This window comes from Gymnoscopelus braueri, assembly GCF_963280865.1.
Source record: "Gymnoscopelus braueri genome assembly, chromosome: 9".
NCBI lineage: Eukaryota > Metazoa > Chordata > Actinopteri > Myctophiformes > Myctophidae > Gymnoscopelus > Gymnoscopelus braueri.
This window is the reverse complement of record NC_137610.1, coordinates 34,998,209-35,016,915: the sequence shown is the minus strand read 5'-3', so window position 1 is coordinate 35,016,915 and position 18,707 is coordinate 34,998,209. Positions and strand designations below refer to the sequence as shown.

At 41.6% G+C, this 18,707-nt stretch overlaps 1 protein-coding gene across 1 annotated transcript in view; it reads right to left on the bottom strand.

Moving 5' to 3' along the window:
* Window positions 1–728: 728 nt before the first annotated feature.
* The window catches only part of LOC308092300 (uncharacterized protein), a 19,166-nt gene continuing 1,187 nt past the window's right edge, over window positions 729–18,707 (bottom strand). The window contains exons 2-12 of the mRNA XM_080438150.1: window positions 12,278–12,353; window positions 9,702–10,391; window positions 8,802–9,383; window positions 7,567–7,818; window positions 7,054–7,129; window positions 6,432–6,598; window positions 5,916–6,019; window positions 3,127–3,237; window positions 2,404–2,474; window positions 1,826–1,924; window positions 729–1,000 (exon numbers count right to left, since the gene is read on the bottom strand). Of these exons, the coding sequence (XP_080294276.1) occupies window positions 928–1,000; window positions 1,826–1,924; window positions 2,404–2,474; window positions 3,127–3,237; window positions 5,916–6,019; window positions 6,432–6,598; window positions 7,054–7,129; window positions 7,567–7,818; window positions 8,802–9,383; window positions 9,702–10,391; window positions 12,278–12,353 (2,301 nt within the window). The 3' untranslated portion in view covers window positions 729–927. The remainder of the gene's footprint in view (window positions 1,001–1,825; window positions 1,925–2,403; window positions 2,475–3,126; window positions 3,238–5,915; window positions 6,020–6,431; window positions 6,599–7,053; window positions 7,130–7,566; window positions 7,819–8,801; window positions 9,384–9,701; window positions 10,392–12,277; window positions 12,354–18,707) is intronic.

Genomic DNA, 18,707 nt, shown 5'->3' with positions numbered 1-18,707 from the left:
GTCTCTCACCAAATGTTATTTTCAGCAAGAGACACGGTTGTAGGACAAAATATAAATTAGGCTTCATAGTAATCTCTAGCTTCTGAAGGTAATTTAGATTGTCATGTCTCGGGGAGAGAAGAGATAGGCCTATTATTCTACCGAGAGGCAGTTGGGGAGAGTAGAGAATTAGACCATTATATCTTTGGAGGCGTCATTCAATCTTTATTTGTTCAAAAATAACAAGCAGATAATTTTCTTTATATTATATATATATATTATACTATAAGTCTTTTTAAAACACTGCTTCCACACTGGGTTGTGGGCAAGTTTCTGTTCTATGTGTTATTGAACCTTGGTCCTACAATGAGAGCACCATTTTGGGTTCATGCTAGCTGGTCCACTGTGTGCAAACATGTTTTATGAGACTGCAGCCCTGGGGTAAGAGTTACATTTTTGTTGGTTAGTGAGAAGATTACAGCACTAGTATATTGTATTTTGTCTTGGGGGTTGAAATACTCATCAAAGTCACGAGGCTTCAACATAGCGCTATTAGTGCACATTTGGGCCCAAAAGTAGCATAAAAGGGAATACTGGCCTGAAAAGTCCAACAATTCTTGACATTTGTATGTGGCAGGGTACAAACAGTTGAGTTTTGGTTAATATATTCTATACTGTATATAGTTGAATTCAACTGCACGGAACACAGAAGTGAGATGACTATACATTATAACCCAGTGATACTGTCCATACAGAGAGACATTTATATGAGCCATGGTCAAAGGGAAAACCTTACCGTACCGTACCATTCAGTGCAGTTATTTAAAAAAAAGAATTCCACCATGCAAGTTGGTTGAATAGAGGATACAGTAGAGGTCTAGTTTGTTGTTGTAAGACCAGGCTTACATGCTCATTGTGAATATTCAGAATGTTGTAGAGAAGAGAGGTCTATTCAATAAAGATGTCTTCAGTGGGACAGGAGTAGCCAACATGTTCTTTATAGTACTGCTTGAACGCCCTCCTACAATACAGGAGAGAAGGAGAACGACAGGGGATGGAAGAAGAATGAGTAAAAATGAAAATAGAAGTAAAAATAGGAAGAGAGAAGAGAAGAGAAGAGAAGAGAAGAGAAGAGAAGAGAAGAGAAGAGAAGAGAAGAGAAGAGAAGAGAAGAGAAGAGAAGAGAAAACATGGCATAAATGCTCTGTCTAATTTGGGAGGATATAGCCTATCACCTTGGTACCCAGCAAAGGTTAAAATGAATTGAGACAACCTAGAAAGTAGTGTCATGTGACAAATGTACAATTTGTACTGTTTAGTTGTGTTGTTGAGCCTTTTGGTTTGTTCTATATTGTTCTGAATGGTGTTTAGAGAACACAGAGCCACAGATCCATCTACAACAATGTATTAGTTAATTAGTTTAATTAAATAAACCATTATAATAACCAGCCTCACTGTACAGCCTTATGGTATATATGTATATATATACAACCAAGTCACCTTGAAATGTAACCAAATCAAGGACCTTAACTAGTTAATGCAAGCTACCTAGGACACTTCCTTACAAATGAGATAAAGCCAATTGTACAGAGCAGGAAACAACAGAAAAGAATCGATCCAAGAGGCCATCCATCTGACTGCTGAGACTTACAGGGTAACAGGGGACATGTAGCGGACAAAGGACAGAAAAGACTGAAGTGGATGAAGACTTGAGCCTAACTTATGCTCTGTAATACGACAGTGTCTTACTTACTGCCAAGAACTGATCTACAAGCTAACAACGCACACCATGACTATAAGACAAAAAAAGGAAGGCGAGAGGGAGAGAAGAAGAGAGCTGTCTCACCCCACTGACTCGGCTAGAGGCAGTGATGTCATCTCTGACATCACCACGTGGCAGGCAAAGCGTTCCTGGTCTGGGTGTTTGGAGATGAAACCAAAATACCTGCAGGCAGATCAATAGCAGCCATCAGGTCACAGAGGAGGTCATCCGAGAAAAATAATACTTAAATAGGGACATGATTCTTTCTAATGGAAATTACAAAGAAGGCTAAATATCTTTAGTCTCACGAGCTAAATCAACCTAGTAACCTTAAAATAGTTAGTTTTAAAATGTTTAAAACATGATTATTTCAACAGCAAAGCATAGAAAAAAACGATGCTTTTCACCCTATTAAAATAAAAAGGCTCCAATCATCCGAGTTGCTTCAGCGCCTTCTTTATTCAGTTATAATATAACGGAATAAAGCTATAAGGAGCGGACACATATTATGTGTCCGCTCCTGAGACGCACCGGATCAGCCTGATTTCGGCTCGGTGGAATTCCCTTTAATCCATTGTTATTTTTCCAAGTGAGTGTAGGTGGGACAGTACACACTGCAATGTGTCAGAAGTACGTGTTAAGTTGTGCAGTAGTTCACTCACTTGTTGTGTTTTGGATGACAGCCACAGAATGAGATGTTCTTCAACTGGAAGAAATGGAAACACTGCTCTCCCTGAGTGAGCAAGAGAGCGAGAGAGATAGTGAGAGTAAGAGACAAAGAAAATAAAATTATATTTTTAAACACTGCACTTACATTCTGAAGTAGGTAGGAGATGAAAGAAGGAAAGTGGGAGACATATTATGAAGAGAGGTACAGTATAGCAGCAGGAACAAAAAGAGAGAAGAGGTGCATTACAGTATGTCAGCCATTATGCAGTATTTTGCTTCTGGCCACTAACACAGGTGCAGTTATAAGTGGTCACCACTAGAGAGCAGGGTTCAGCCTGACATCATGACACATGAACCCAGGAGTAAGACAGGAGGAGAGGACATGGGGGGAAATGGAGGGTATGTAATAGAGGATGAATGAGAGGAGAGGAGAGGAGAGGAGAGGAGAGGAGAGGAGAGGAGAGGAGAGGAGAGGAGAGGAGAGGAGAGGAGAGGAGAGGAGAGGAGAGGAGAGGAGAGGAGAGGAGAGGTGCTAGGAGTTAAAAGAGTAACACTGACAACCCTTCATAATTAGTTCCAGAATGCAGATGAGAGGAATGAAGGCGAGAGAGAGGTGTGTGTGTGTGTGTGTGTGTGTGTGTGTGTGTGTGTGTGTGTGTGTGTGTGTGTGTGTGTGTGTGTGTGTGTGTGTATGTGTGTGTGTGGGGGGTACCTACCCTGTCAGCGGCATGACAGAGGTCCTGGACACTCATCTTCAGTCCCTTTACACTCACCTCCAAGACACAGGACGAAGGAGGCTGCATGGCAGACCGCCTGTTACACGCGACCTGTTAATGAACCAATCAACACCAATAAGTCAGTCATTAAGGAAAGGTATAGTAGCTTACTCTATCTGTCGATACAACAGTAGCACACCGAAAATACTCAAAGTGATACACAAAATTATATTTGATGTGAAAAGCTTCTCTTTCATGTGAACAAAACCTCTTGAGAGTAAAATAAGGGGCCAGATTGGCAAGCTCATCGATGTTTCCTAATTATGTCTTTTGGCTTAAAAACTGAATACACATTTTGGCTTAATACGTACATAACTGATATAAGTAAGTACATTTCTACATTTTAATTGTGCTTATATTTGCAAATACAGTTTATCTTAAAATACACAGCAATTTAAATCTGTGTCAAGTGGTGGGGGTGGAGTTAATCACCTATTGTTCCCGACCATTACCTGCCTGTCAGAGGTGTGTAAAAACCACAGAAGTTGCATTTAATTCAATTAAGGATATTTTCTATAACTATTTTTTTCAATGTAGGACACATAAACTGTCAAAAACTAAACAAAAACAAAAAACAACTGAAAAATGACCATGCCCTACTTGGGGACAAAAACACCAGCTGCTGTCACATAATTGCCATTTGTAGAAGCTTTGTGGCTTTTAACTGATCCCTGCATGTGTTTGGCCGATTAACGTGCACTGGCTATCCTTGTGACTTGTCAGGTCACTCACTTGTTGGCCTTGGGCTTCAGAATTCCAGCACAAATATAATTTAAGCAGATGACTCCGACAATTCTTAAAGGGTGGTCTGCCCCAGACACACTGATAATAAAGACAAATACAGTACATTGTCTGTTTATGGAGCCATGAAGGCCTGTGTATACTGGAAAATAAAAACATTGCACCAAAGTGAGGTATCACTTTAAGCCAAGGTTGGACAACCACCTCTATTTGATGTGATCAATTGAGCTCATCAAAAACAACCATTACCATTATTGTTGATATTCATAGACCTTTTATCCCCAGATAGTCATAATAAATCTTACCTTTATTATTAATATTACATTATTGACACATTCTTTGTTTTATTATTACATTATTGGCGCATTCTACTTGCTTGTATGCTTGTATTATTATAATTAGCTGCCAATAATAAGACAATAAGACCCAGTGCCAGACAGTGGTTTTCACTGTCTGGAACTGTGTGATCACGCCAGCCTTGGAAAACAGCTAAGTGATCATGTGCCCAAAAAGGGTGCCCACCACCCTTTAAGCGGAACACATTAGACTAGAAAAAGTGCTCCTCGGAGCACAGGTCTCCCCCAGGTCAGGTTATTGTGCTTGTGGGCCAGCAATGTTGGGAATTCGCCAATCAGAATGGAATATGAAAAATCAGACAGATCCACGTTGATCACATGACTATTGAGATAATCTGTACCGATTTGTGTGATGATTGAAAATCTGTAGGAGTAATATCAAGAAATGTGTTTTGCAAGAAACGGCCTCCTGGTGGCGCTATAAAAGGTATGTAAAAATGCAGGGCAGAGTTTTTCCTTGGCCTCTATAACTAGTCCAGTTATTGGTAAAAACGCGAATCGGCCTGTTATAGCACCACCATGAGGCCGATTTTGAAAAATGTAGGGTGGCATTTCTTCCTTGGCCGAGTGGCAATGTGCGTGCAAAGTTTCACAGCAATCACACGCTGTGTTCATGATTTGAGCCATTTTGTTCATAACGGACCACTCCTGCAAACTTCTCCAATCTTAGCCAATCAGGATGGAATATGAAAAATCCTACAGACCAGTTTGGTTTAATGACTATAGAGATACTGTGTACCGATTTGCGTGATGTTTGGACAAAATCTGTAGGAGTCATATTAAAAGAAATGTTTTGCAAAAATCGGCCTTGTGGTGGCGCTATAACAAGCCCATGTGAAACATTTGGGGCAGGGGTTCTGCTCTGGCATCCAGGGAGTGTGTGTGCACAGTTTCACATCGATTGGGCCAACAGTGCTGGAGATTAGCTGTCCACAGACGGACGGACGGACGGACACACACACACACGGACGGACGGACGGACAGACAGGGTGCAAAACATAGTCTCTGCCACGGCTTTGGCCTGGCGGAGACAATAACTCTCTGAGATACTGTACCAAGAACACGTCGTTAGCTAAAGTAGCTGGCAGTTCTGTTGTATAATATTCTCAGTTTTTTTCTTTTCTAGAATGTTATTTGAAAAGGATTTGGATAGTGGGCGATTTGGATAAAGTCCAGTGAGTATAGCAGGAGGGAGCAGACAGGTTTTAAAATGATGCAATGAACTGCATTTTTACTGTCTACTGCAGTTTTCAAGTTAAACTTACAACACAATCTACTAATGTAATTGCTAATTAGATTGCCTCAGTATTGTGAATGTCAATGAGATGCTTCCAGCTACAGGAGTTGACTCAGGCTGAATGAACGCCAGAGGACTTGATGTATTCTTTCGGTGCTTTCTGGTGAGAAATAGATCTGTTTGTCCTTGCATTGTGTGTTACGTTGACACATAGCCATAAGGTGACTGGTGTAGACTTATCAGTTACAGTAGCAGCAGCATGTAACACAACTATAGAGCTAAAATGCCTTCACTACAATGATCAAAGAAAAGCTCAACAACATCAATGGCACTGTTCTCTAATATATTGTGATTTCACAGTTCAGATTCTGGCTCAAGAGTTGGCGGTTCTGTACCTTCTGCATCGCAGCACACAGCACATCGTTGCCTTGATGGAAGGGCACCTGAACGGAACCCAGGAACCTCACAAAGAACCGCTCTATCCAACCATCTTTGTGAACTAGGAAAGCAGAGAAATTAACCAACAGAGAAAGAGGTTCAAGTCAGAAAGTGGTTCTCTATGGAAACACCATCTCCTTCTGTGATGTACTATACCAGTGGTTCTCCAATTGCTGCTTTTTACTGCTTAATCAATCAATTGTGTTCCGGCTTGGATCACTTTAAGTTGCTATTTATCACAATGAAAACTCATTTTTTTAAGGTTTTAATGAAAACATACCATGAAGGTTTTTTTAACATCCATTTTTGATATTAATGTTATAGTATCAATAAAATCTTAGTGGCCCACTTGCAATATCCTAATGGCTCACCAGTGGGCCCCAACTTCAGGTTGATAATCGCTGTACAATACACAGTAAAATCCTTACCTTTGATTTAACTCAGAAGAGTGTACAAATGGAGCCGCTGTGTACCTTTGCTGGTGTCCTTGGTAATCTTGACAGCGTAGTACGCAGGGAAGATTCCAGTGGCTCCGGACCTCATGTTGTAGCCCTGACACCACAGGTCCTCTGACTGCGCCAGCATCAACACTGGGTCATCTGTATCTAGGTGGAGTTCATCAGCATGACGAGGGACAAACCTAAAACACACACACACACACACACACCACACACCACACACCACACACACACACACACACACACACACACACACACACACACACACACACACACGTAACATTAGAAAGTAGGTCAACGAGCATCAGCTGTGGGCATTCTTCTACCACTAACTCACTTTGTGTTCTAATCAAAATCACCGGTAAGCAGTAATAATAGAGACAAAAACTGAAACATATTACAACGGTGGACTTTCACACAAACATTTTAAAGAGCAATATAAGGTAAATAAGGTCAGAGCAAAATAGGCTTATAGTTAACATTTTCATATCTGTTTATTGTGGAGTGATGTAAATAACAGTGCACTCTGTTAAAAGGACATGGTTCACATACAGTATGATCACAGTGACAGGATGTGTCATTTTGTGTCATCACAAATAATATTTAAAAAAATGTGTGCGTGTGTGTGTGTATTAACCTGTAGACGGCTCTGTGGCTCTGCGTTCTCTCTACTCCATCCAGAACACAAGAGAACAACCCAAATGACTCAGCACCTAAAAGATACAGAGTGACATAGTCTTACAACGTGTCGTGATGTCAGCTTGTAGATTGGCTACTTTTGCTATTTAATTACATTTTTGACAATAATGGCATGTCCAAAATAGGGACAACATATTGAAACAAATAGATTTGAATTTGAAATGAGATTAAAAGTTTACCACGCACACGCACACACACACACACACACACACACACACACACACACACACACACACACACACACACACACACCGTGTGCGTGTGTGTTTATACATTTATAGTTAGCTGGCAGCTTTATGTGGATCTGTGGATTTGTGGCACCAGGAATCTGTAGAGTAAAAAGGTCAAATTGCACGTGGCAGACTAAATACTTTATCCACTAACTATGCTTGGACTTATTTAGTAATTAAATGCATTGTGATTTATGTAGCCATTTCAATAGGAGACTAACCAGTGGAGCTGTAATGGGTACTAGTACTACTGTTGACAAACAGATTGAGGAACTTCTTGGATCGGGGAGTTCTGCCCGTTCCTCCGGTAGAATCCTCCTGCACTGAGGTGCTCCTTGACGCGACCTGCTTGGAAAGTCTGCTGCTGACTGTCACCATCTCCCGTCTCCTCTGTCTCTCCTCTTCAATCCTCTTCAACAACTCCTCTCTCCTCTCCCGCTCCTCTTCAATTTGCCTCACCTGTTTGCATTTCACTGGAACCAGAGAACACAGGGAGGTCAGAGTGCCAGGGGCATTAAAGATATGCAAAAATAGGAATCGGTCACACTAGTCACACACAAAAACACAAAGTGGTCAAAAAGATAATAAAGGGGTCACACTCACAAAAACACAAAGGGGTCACACTCACAGCCACAAGAATAAAAATAAAAACAAGTATCGCAAGTTGCAAAACATGAAAGCTCATTGCACCAGGAGGATGTACTGACAGGCCGCATGTTCATTCTTAAATGATCACACAATATTTATAGAGGGGGGGAAAAGACTTCAAGTATAGATTAAATATTATTGCAGTCATATTTTAGCACCATAGTTTCTAGAATCACTGTTACCTTTTCATGTCCTAGTATGCTAATCCATTAACGTAATCGCAGTATGTTGCATAGAATAAATACATGCTACCTTGGAAGAAAAAAACTGTACAGAACCTCAACCTAGAGAGACATCACTTAAACACACACAAAAAACATAGAGTTCCCATTTCTGGGCACATCATAATGGCTGAACATTCAGCGAAAATAGGTGAAGACTCCGCGAAAATAGCAGATCTACAAGCTCACAACGCATTGCGTTGCGACACGTTATGAGCATGGATCGGTTATTTCAGCAAAGAGATTTGGTGTAGAGGGAAAAAAGAATGGGACCAAGTAGTACAGCATCGTATGGGGGGACTACGGTCTACGAAGTATAGGGTTTAAGTGATGAAAATGACAGTATCTCTGATTAAGGCAGTGAAAACGAGTGTTTCCAAGAAATTATGTTGTTTTGAGTGCCAATCTCATGATTTGTTATTTTTGTTTTAAGCCTAGATAAGGTTTATGAACCACACATCTTTCATTCATGGGGTCCTTAAATATTGTATGTTGTTGTCAGTAACACAAAAGGTGCTGCAACCCATAAAATACACAGATTGGGGATAAATGTCACTCCCATTTTAAGAAAGTAACTTTCACATTACCTGGCCTCTTCTCCTCTTTCTTCTTCTGCTCGTCTTCAAATTCTGGATCCTCCTCCTCATTGGCTGACTGGTAGATGGTCTCTGCGTCGCTGTCATCATCTCGGGTCGTGCAGCTGCTGTTGTAACAGTTTTTGAGGCTGACTAACTCCAACTGAGAATGCTCATCAACCACCAGAGTATATTTCACAGAGTCGTAGTTCAACCCGGCCGTGGACTCGCTGTGCGGCACAGTCTGATCAGCTCTGAAGCCCCCGTCAGTAGGATTAGAGTTGACACAGTCCACCCCGATTTCGTTATCCACTTGTCCTCCTCCCAGATCTACCTTTTTCTGCCCCGACTTGGTACAATCCGTTCCCGTGGTGTCGTTAACTCCGAGGCACCGGGAGGGTCCATTCTGGTTGTTCAGAGGGTGATTCATATCCTCCTCCCCCTCCTCCTCACTGATGTCAGGATTGCTTCTGTCACGAAGGCTGTGTCCAGGGGGTCCCTCTGTGTCTGAACCAATAGACATTCTGTTGGACCCACCCTCGCTGCTTGAACGGGACATATTGGAAGGGCAGTCCTGGGACCTGTCAAGGTCTCCTACTAGGACCAGAGATAAACAAAAAGAGGTCAGGCTGCTGCTACGAACAGGAAAAAAAAGTGTATATAGATGCTTTGTAACACATGAAACATATTTTACACTGGTGTCAGATATTCTAGGCCAGGATCACTGACTGCCATTTGTTTTGTCAGTGATTATGGCCACTGGGAGAATAATGTAGGGATGAATAATAACTATTAATACAGACCATCCTATACTCAACTGTTTACATATTTTGGTGGGCAGAACACATACATGCGCTAGTAGAGGGTTGAGCAGGTTCATCAAGTTAACAAAGAGTAAAACTAATTATGTACCTGGCTCTTGGGTCTTTTCCTGGTTCCGTGGCACCACAGGGGTGCGCGGCACCACCATAGACATCAGGTAAATCTCCTGGCTGACAGGAGGGTTGTTCTGAGCACGCTCAGCCTTAACCCCCCCTCCTCTGCTGCTCCCTCGAGCGGCACCTCTTCCTTTACCATCCTGCACCTTGGCCTTGAGTCCGCTCGCTTCTCTGGATTTCTGATTAGCCGCAAGTCCATTTTTATCTTTCTCCTTCCCCTTATGGTCATCACACAGCCTTCCTCTTCTCTCCTCCTTCCCGCCCACCCCTACGTCCTTCCCTCTGTTCTCCCCCAGGGTTCTGTCTCTCATGACGACTGCTCCTCTCCCCGTGCCGCCTCCTCCAGCTCCTCTCCCCGTGCCTCCTCCTGGAGCTCCTCTCCCTGTGCCTCCTCCTGGAGCTCCTCTCCCCGTGCCTCCTCCTGGAGCTCCTCTCCCAGTGCCTCCTCCTCCAGCTCCTCGCCCAGCTCCTCTCCGCTGACTCCTCGGCCCGCTGGCAGGCTGTGTGTGTGCAGTGCCAGGCGGCTGTCTGTCTCGGGGCCGCGCGTGTGTGTCCGTGGCCGGAGTTGCATTAGTGTTGCTCCTGCCGACCGCTCCTTTGGTTACGGGAGGTTTAGGGGCAGGACGTTTGTGTCGGCCTTTATCCTCCTCTTTATGTTGGGCTCCTGAGAGGGTTGGATCCCATTCACACACACAAAACATGTACACAAACACGTGCAACAACAAGTAGATTATTTATTAGGTAAGCAGCAGCAGACAGAAGGATTATGAATGTACAGTGATCAGCTGACTCTAGAAAGGAGTTGAAGGTTCAGTTTAAAGGCATATTTCACTTAGCTTGAACATCCTCTGTATTTATCTCCACTAAACGCAGGGCTCTAGGGACGGCTATGTTGGTCAATCGGTCTGTCTGTCTGTCTGTCTGTCTGTCCATCCGTCTAACATTTTGGTCCCAAACAACATATCTCAAAAACAACTGACTGGATTATTTAGAATGACACATGCTGATCACATCCATTCTCCCCTGAGGATGAACCATACTCTTTTTGGTGAACCCATAGCCTTTCCTCTAGCGACACCATTAGGTGAAGATGTCCACTAATGTACTGTAACTAGCTTGCTGTGTGTGGTGGATGAACCTTAACCATTCCCTCATGAGAGTGAGTGACACATGATGAGAGTGCGTAAATGCGAGCGCATCACACCTGTCCTCTATTCACTGTACTGGCTTCTCCTCCCAGACAAAATACAAGACCTCCCTATTAACCCATCAATGCATCCACGGCAACGCCCCCCTCCTAGAGTACCTCAAAGAACTGCTCACCCCACAAACCTCTTCCACCCACTAGGACCAAGCTCTGTATACCATGGGCGACCGGGCCTTCAGCTCGGCTGCTCCTCGACTATGGAATGCTTTCCCTGACCATGTCAGAGCACCACAATCTATTGATGTTTTTAAGAGAAGACGAAACCTTCCCTTTTAACCAAACATTTTTAGCTAGTAGCTAGACTATTTTCTGCCATGGTCTTTACAGTACCTTCTAGGCATCATGCCTTCATGTGTTTTTTGGGCGGTGAAACCGCCCCTATAAGTGAGATTTGGAAAAATGTACATTTTCCTGCGCTGTGATCTGGACCCAGGAAATTTGTACAATTATCCTGCGCTGTGATTGGCCAATCACAGTCTATTCAGGACTGTGATTGGCCAGTGTCACATGACACATGTGCATAGTCCTATATAAGAAACCATAACTTGAAAAAAACCAAAATTTGGTTTTTTTCAAGTTATGGTTTCGTCCATCATAAAGAGTGTTTCAATAAATGTATTTATCTTTTGTACATGATTGGTTGACTCCATTCAGTATTGTGATTAGCTAGCAAGACACCGCCCACTTCACACAGGGTGTGATTTTTTTTTATCTTTCTTATAGTTGCGGAATGTGTTTCTGTGACACTTTGAGATTTGTTTCAAATGTAAAGTGCATTATAAATAAAATCTATTATTATTATTGTGTCCGCCAGGCTGGACAGCCGAAGGCCAGAGAGTGAGACTACAGCATGTTTTTGCTCAGGTCTGTCCGTCCGTCCATGTGTCTGTGAACAACTAATCTCTGGCACCGTTCAACCGTTCGGCGTGAAACTTTGCACACACACTCCTGGGTTAGGGGCTCTAAGGAGTGCAATGCCGGTCAGTTGCAATGCAGGTCAGGTTGTAAGGACAGGCTCTGGGGTCTGCTAGTTGGTCTTTTAGACTGGTCTAATGTCATGTTGCCACACATACAGCCATAGCAGTTACCAGTAAGGTTTTTTTTTCTCCATCAAGTTCTAAATATACACATATAACCAATATTGGAGCTTGAGCATTTATTATCTTTTAAATAGTTTGGTGCACAAAACAAACTAAAAATGTCCTTGCAAAGGGACAGACATCTTATATTTCTTTCACTTCTTCTATTTCATGCATAGTTGACCAGTAAGCACAAACCGCTTCGGGCTAAGCTTACATTCTGGCCTGTTTTTCCTCTGTCTCAGAATTGCATAGGGTACGCACCTGAAACGTGTGGAGAGGCGGAACGGGATTCCTTCCAACTGTCCTTCTTCCCTAAAGAGTTGTTGTTGATCGTGTCCTGGACAAATTGGAGGGGTGGGAGGGAATGGCGTTAAACAATGCATCACTTTACCAAACTAACATGGTCTTATTTATAACACACATATCGTCGCTGTCGGTGTAAACCTCTTATCTCCATATTCCAACTTTTTATGTTTTTTCGTAAATTAATGCCCCATTTAATCATATAAGAGTGTCACACAAAAGTAGTGAAAATAGATAGATCAACAAGCTCACAACTCATCGCAATGCGTCACGCTGTGAGCTTGTAGATTGCCTATTTTAAAATTAAAAAAACGATTTAAAAATGTTTTTAGAATAATAACAAAAAAAGGAACGGTTTTGGACATACAAGGTTTCCACGGCAATGATATGAAAATAAATAGAAACATGGAAGCTAGCATGGATAGAAAAGTAACACATGGCGGCACAGGATGCAGGGATGCACACTCATCCTACTGTATGTTCGTAGATACTGTACACATAGGTTGACATAAAAACAATGAGTACATTTTAGATTGGCGTTGAACCAGATCCAATATCTTAGTACATAATCAAGAGTTGTGAAGTCTTAATATATTGTCATATTATCTTATCATTCTCTCTCTCTCTCTCTCTCTCTCTCTCTCTCTCTCTCTCTCTCTCTCTCTCTCTCTCTCTCTCTCTCTCTCTCTCTCTCTCTCTCTCTCTCTCTCTCTCTCTCTCTCTCTCTCTCTCTCTCTCTCTCTCTCTCTCTCTCTCGCTCGCTCGCTCGCACGCACGCACGCACGCACGCACGCACGCACGCGCGGCGCGCACTCACGGACACACAGGCCGTTTCTCCCTCGCTCTCTCTCTGTCTGCTTCATGCACTGATGACATCACTGCCAGGAAAGAGAAACAACGTCTGGCCCAGAGCAGGAAGTGACAGGCCAACACAACGTCACTGTGACCACGCAGAGCGCTGACTCACTCGCTCATATCCCATAATGCAGCTGGCATTCCTGCCATATACGGTACCCTACTTTGTTACCATAGTTACTGAGAGAGAGAGAGAGAGAGAGAGAGAGAGAGAGAGAGAGAGAGAGAGAGAGAGATGCTAATAAGACACGATGATAAGGACATCTTTGAAAGAAGAAGCGAATGCCGATACTTACAGTTTATAATCCAAGAAGATATGATATACAGAGAGAGTCAAATGGCAACAATTTGATTAGAAGAAAAAATAAACCACCACTGTTTAACAGTCTGATCTGTGTTGCATCCATGCAGTGTCTCAAGCACAAACACATGAATGAATGAATGAATGAAGAGACACCAAATTGTTTCACATTAAGATACTGTAGTCATCATAAAGATATATATAGTTTAGTTTTCATCACTACATTGTATACAGGCTGCTGATGTGGGTAATATACTGTACAAAACTAATACAATGCTAAGTTGATAAGAATACTTTTGTACATTGCGAGAAAGAGTATCCATAAGCTATGGATTGCTAAAGATACACCCTCAATATCAGACTGGTATGAAACAGTGTTAAGGATACTTACTTCCCTTTGATAAACTAAGCCCTACATGATAATTACAAAGACTTGGCAGCCATTCATAAATGTAGTGGACACTTCCAGGTTGAGTAGCCTACTGTGTTGGAGCCTGTACCTTTAGTGTTATGTTTTCTCTGTTTCCGTTTTTGGGTTGTAATTCTGCTTATTGATAGGTTGGTGCAATGGTGTAGTAGTTGTATTTATTTTCTTTGTGTTTTAGTATTGTTAAGTGTGGTATTGAATGTTAAATATCACAAAAATTAGTTTCTGTCTGAGCAGAATTGATCTTGGTGTATGATCCTGTGTACTGTACGTGGCCTGAACCTAATAAATTATTGATTAAGATTAAAAAGATTTAAAAAAAGATACTGTAGTCACAATAGATAAATATTGTCCAGCAGACCAGCACTGTAAAGACAAATTAATGAATTCAAATATAACTGCAGTATATCACATTTTACACACTGTAAAGTCCTATGTTAATTTCAAATATGGACACGCACGCACGCACGCACGCACGCATGCACGCGCACGCACACACACACACACACACACACACACACACACACACACACACACACACACACACACACACACACACACACACACACACACACACACACACACACAGTATTTTCAGTTCTGCGCAATTAACATTTTGCTTATACTGTAGCTATTAGCCTACTTAAGCAATAATCTCTCAAGCCAGACTATCTATTCTACGCATTCTAACATATAGTCTCTAATTCAGCCCTGTACAGTTGAGAACAGGAAGCTGTCGTCTGTTTGTCAGACACAGTTTTCATGAAAATCTATTTTAAAATACCTTTAAAACATGTTTTTGAAATTTCATTTCTGCTAGCTAGCTAGTACAGGTTCGACTAATTTGGTTTCCAGTAGGAAATGTTACAGGTGAACAGACTGTAGACGGAAGTATTTGAAAATATTGGGGGAGCCAACACATCTGTGTTTGAGAGACTACTTAACCAACTTGTGAGGTTATGGTATATTGTGATTGTATCGCTGCTAATGGCCGTTGTTCCAATCCTCATTACCATAATATTGCAATATGATAATTGTAGGCACACACAAAAGTTTTTGGCAACAATTTTCATCACAATAATAATTCATAGAAAAAAGTAGGTCGTGACTGGCTGCACAAACAAGGTTTGCTACACAACCTTTTTTCCCCAAGTTCATCAATCTCATCTTTCCGCAGCTCTGCATGTCATCACTTTTAGGTGGATTTGTTTCCCTGGAGATGTGCACTGCTGCTCCAACCACTCCTCCAACAAAGGTCAAAGTTAACTTTAAATGTCATAATGTTGTCCTTGATTATTATTTCTATACATTTCTATACATTCTTCTCTATACAAATTGCAGCCTAAAGTTTAGTTTTTTCTTCTTTGTTTATTTTTGCCACTGATATACTGTACTGTAGGAGGCATCAGAATTCATAACTGTGGTACTATATTCCCACGCTAGCAACCAATTTTTTGAAAGCTTCATAAAACCCACACAGTCTCTCTCTCTCTCTCTCACACACACACACACACACACACACACACACACACACACACACACACACACACACACACACACACACACACACACACACACACACACACACACACACACACACACACACACACACACACACACACACACACACACACACACACACAAACCCTATGCATAGCCTAATCCAACCCCAAATCTTAGACTTAACCTCAAAATATCTCAAACTAACCCCAACCCTAACCCGGGAACTGAAACCCTAAATGTCTACTTCATTCTAACTAACCTGATTAATTTCCTAATTGTAATCCTGTGATTGAATTTTATGCATTGGTAATACAGTGAGCCCCAGCAGAAAAACCCCATCCTGCGGACATAGTTATTTTTCTCTCTCTTTTTGTTTTTTCCCCGTGGCTGTAAAGCCTAAAATCATTTATTTTTAGAAAGCGACAGTGACGCCATTGTATGACTATACCTGTGGGAACATTTCGTTCTCACAAATACAGAAAGGCTTGTACACACAGACAGGCACACACACACAAAGAGAGCCAGGGCTTATTCATGTGCTCAGTGAAAGCAAACATGCCAATCCAGAAAAGGTTGAGAACCTCTGGTCTAATCCACTCACTGTTTTGCTGAAGTTAAACACTTTCAATCTGGAATCCTAAAATATTTTCAAGCACATCTATATGCTCACAACACCCTTTTCTTTCATTTGATTTTATAATTTTATTGTAAATATATATATGTTTTCAACATTATAAAAATGTTTATGAAAAAGTAATTGAAAAAGCACAGCCCCCTCATGCCAGGACAATTTCAATCACCAGAACCAAGGACGGGTGTTTTTGATGAATCTATCATGATTAAAATGGAGTTTGAATGTACAATGGGTTTGTATAGGAAGGGGGGCGTGTCTGATAAAATGAACATCAAATATCTAAATACTGAATAAAGCAACTTAAAAACTGTCCGTCCGGGGTGCTCACAAAAGCTTAAGTAAACGTTAAAATGACCCCAAACATGTTTGAAAGTGAAATATATCTTTAAGTGGTTACATCAGCCAGCCAGTCACCACGTCTAATTAACATACAAAAATAATTGCAATCAATACCGTAAGTACTGGACTGTAAGCGGAGAAGCCTTCAAGCCAAAGGGCAAGAGACTAAACAGACAAGAGAGGACAGTAGTATGATGAGAGGATGAACTGGGAAGCAGCACCCATTATATAATCCTGGTATTGGCTCTAGTGACAATGCTGTTCTGTCTTTATTTTTGCAGTGCAATGATTTAACATGGTTCAACTTTTATTTTATGGCTGTGAGCATTTTTGCAGTGAATTTGTATTTATTTTTTATATAATGATCAGGCTAATCTCATACTGTCAACAAAGCAGACTGCTGGTCAGGCTAGTGCAAGTGTTTCACCACAATTGGTGACCTATCGAAACATTTGACCCCAGTGGCTGCTGTTTTTGATCCGATCAGATTGAGCCGAATCAGTGCCCGTGAAATTGAAACAACCCTGTTCACCCGAAGATGTATGAGACACTAAATGAACAAGCTCATCTCTGTCAGTGGACTGGAATCACACCATAATTAGTAACAGAAAGTGTGTTTAGATACAGGTGTAGGTAGGCCACCCTGGATGGCCAACTGTATGTGCAGGGAGGTTGCTGCATGGGTGGCTGTAGCAGGGGGCTCTGGTATTGTCTTATCCAGTACAGGTGGTGTTAGGATAGTAGGAGCTGGCAGCAGAGAGGGTTTACTTGTACCGAAAGTTGTTTCTTATTTATACAGCAATATCATTAGTCATAACAAGTCATGAGTAAGTAGTTTACTAACAACTTAACAACTCATTAGCTAACAGTTTGTGAATGATCAATTAAATATTCACAAGGAATAGTTATTCTAAAGTGACACAAAACATTCCTATACTTAACTACTTGCTAATTGTCTTTGTGAATAAATAAAGCTATGGGTCTGTAATGAACAAATGATCACCCAGCATGTGTTGTTCCCCTCTTTTTCCAACAAGCTATATATTTATAGCGACAGGAAGGATATAGGTGATAGAGATATCTTTGACATGCTACAAAGGTCAGCAGCGGCATCCAAAGACAGACCATGATGCAGGCAGTTATTCAGTGTCATACTGTACGTGGGAGGGCCTGCTATTACAGAGATTAAATTGGTGACCTTCCAATCAAAGGGCTGTATCTTCTGTATAACTGCCAAGCCTCCCCTTTACCAGTGTTGCCAAGTCTGCTTATTATAAGTGACTTTGGGCTTGTTTTTCTGAAAAGTCACTTGTAAATATTTGGTAGCAGCGTTTTTTTCAGCAGTGTAGTAGTGTTTCTAAAGTGTAGTTGCTTATTTGGGCTTGCTTCCTAATGTTGTTTAAACCAGTGGTTCTCAAGCATTTTCATGTCAAGGACCCCCGATTTATTATGTATTTGTCCACGGACCCCCATCTGAAATGTTTTTGTGCCAAGGACCCCCCATACAAAATGTTGTTGTTAAAATGTTTTAACAACATTCCACTTTGTTTTCCAAGATTTCTTTTGAAAATGGCAGCTCTACAAGCTCACAATAGCTGATGTATATGGGGTTAAAGTGGTAAAACTGATTTTGATATGCTGCATTAACTAATTTAGCTGGGGACCCTGGGGAGCTGTGTGTGTGCGTGACAACATGTCTCCAAGCTGAAATACACATCAGGGTTGTTTGCTCGACTTTTGTCGAATTGTGTTTTGGCATCCCATCTGAGGAGGCTCTGTGTTAGTACGTATGTAAAGTAAACTTGCTGTGTTAATCTTGTAATAATCATATTGACATGAGTCAAAGATAAATCATGCTCCTGTGCAGCGACAGCTGAGCAGAGGGCCAGGGAAGACCAGGAGATGGCTGGAGCTTCCTCCAGCTAGCATTAGCTGCAATACCACTGGAATGGATTGCAGCAAATTGTGTTGTGTAAGTAGCTACTCACGTGATGAATGGTAGTAGAGTCCCCAGTGAGCACTGTAAAATCCTGAGTGTTAATATGATTCTCAGTTCCATTTGCTCTCAGAATCAAATTAACACTGAGGATTTTGCCGTGAGGTAAATTTCTTGGTAGCTCCAAATGGGTTATTTCTACCAGATCGCTAATCAAAAACAGAATGTTATACAGGTCATTTTTATTCTATTCTACAGTACTGTGTAAATTCCCAACTTGTATGTGATTGCTTCCAGTAGTGCTGTGCAGCAGTATGGGAGGAGAGGATTTTGAATGGAATTTCAAAGTGCCATATTATCGTAGTGGAATTATCTGTTTAGTTACACGTCACG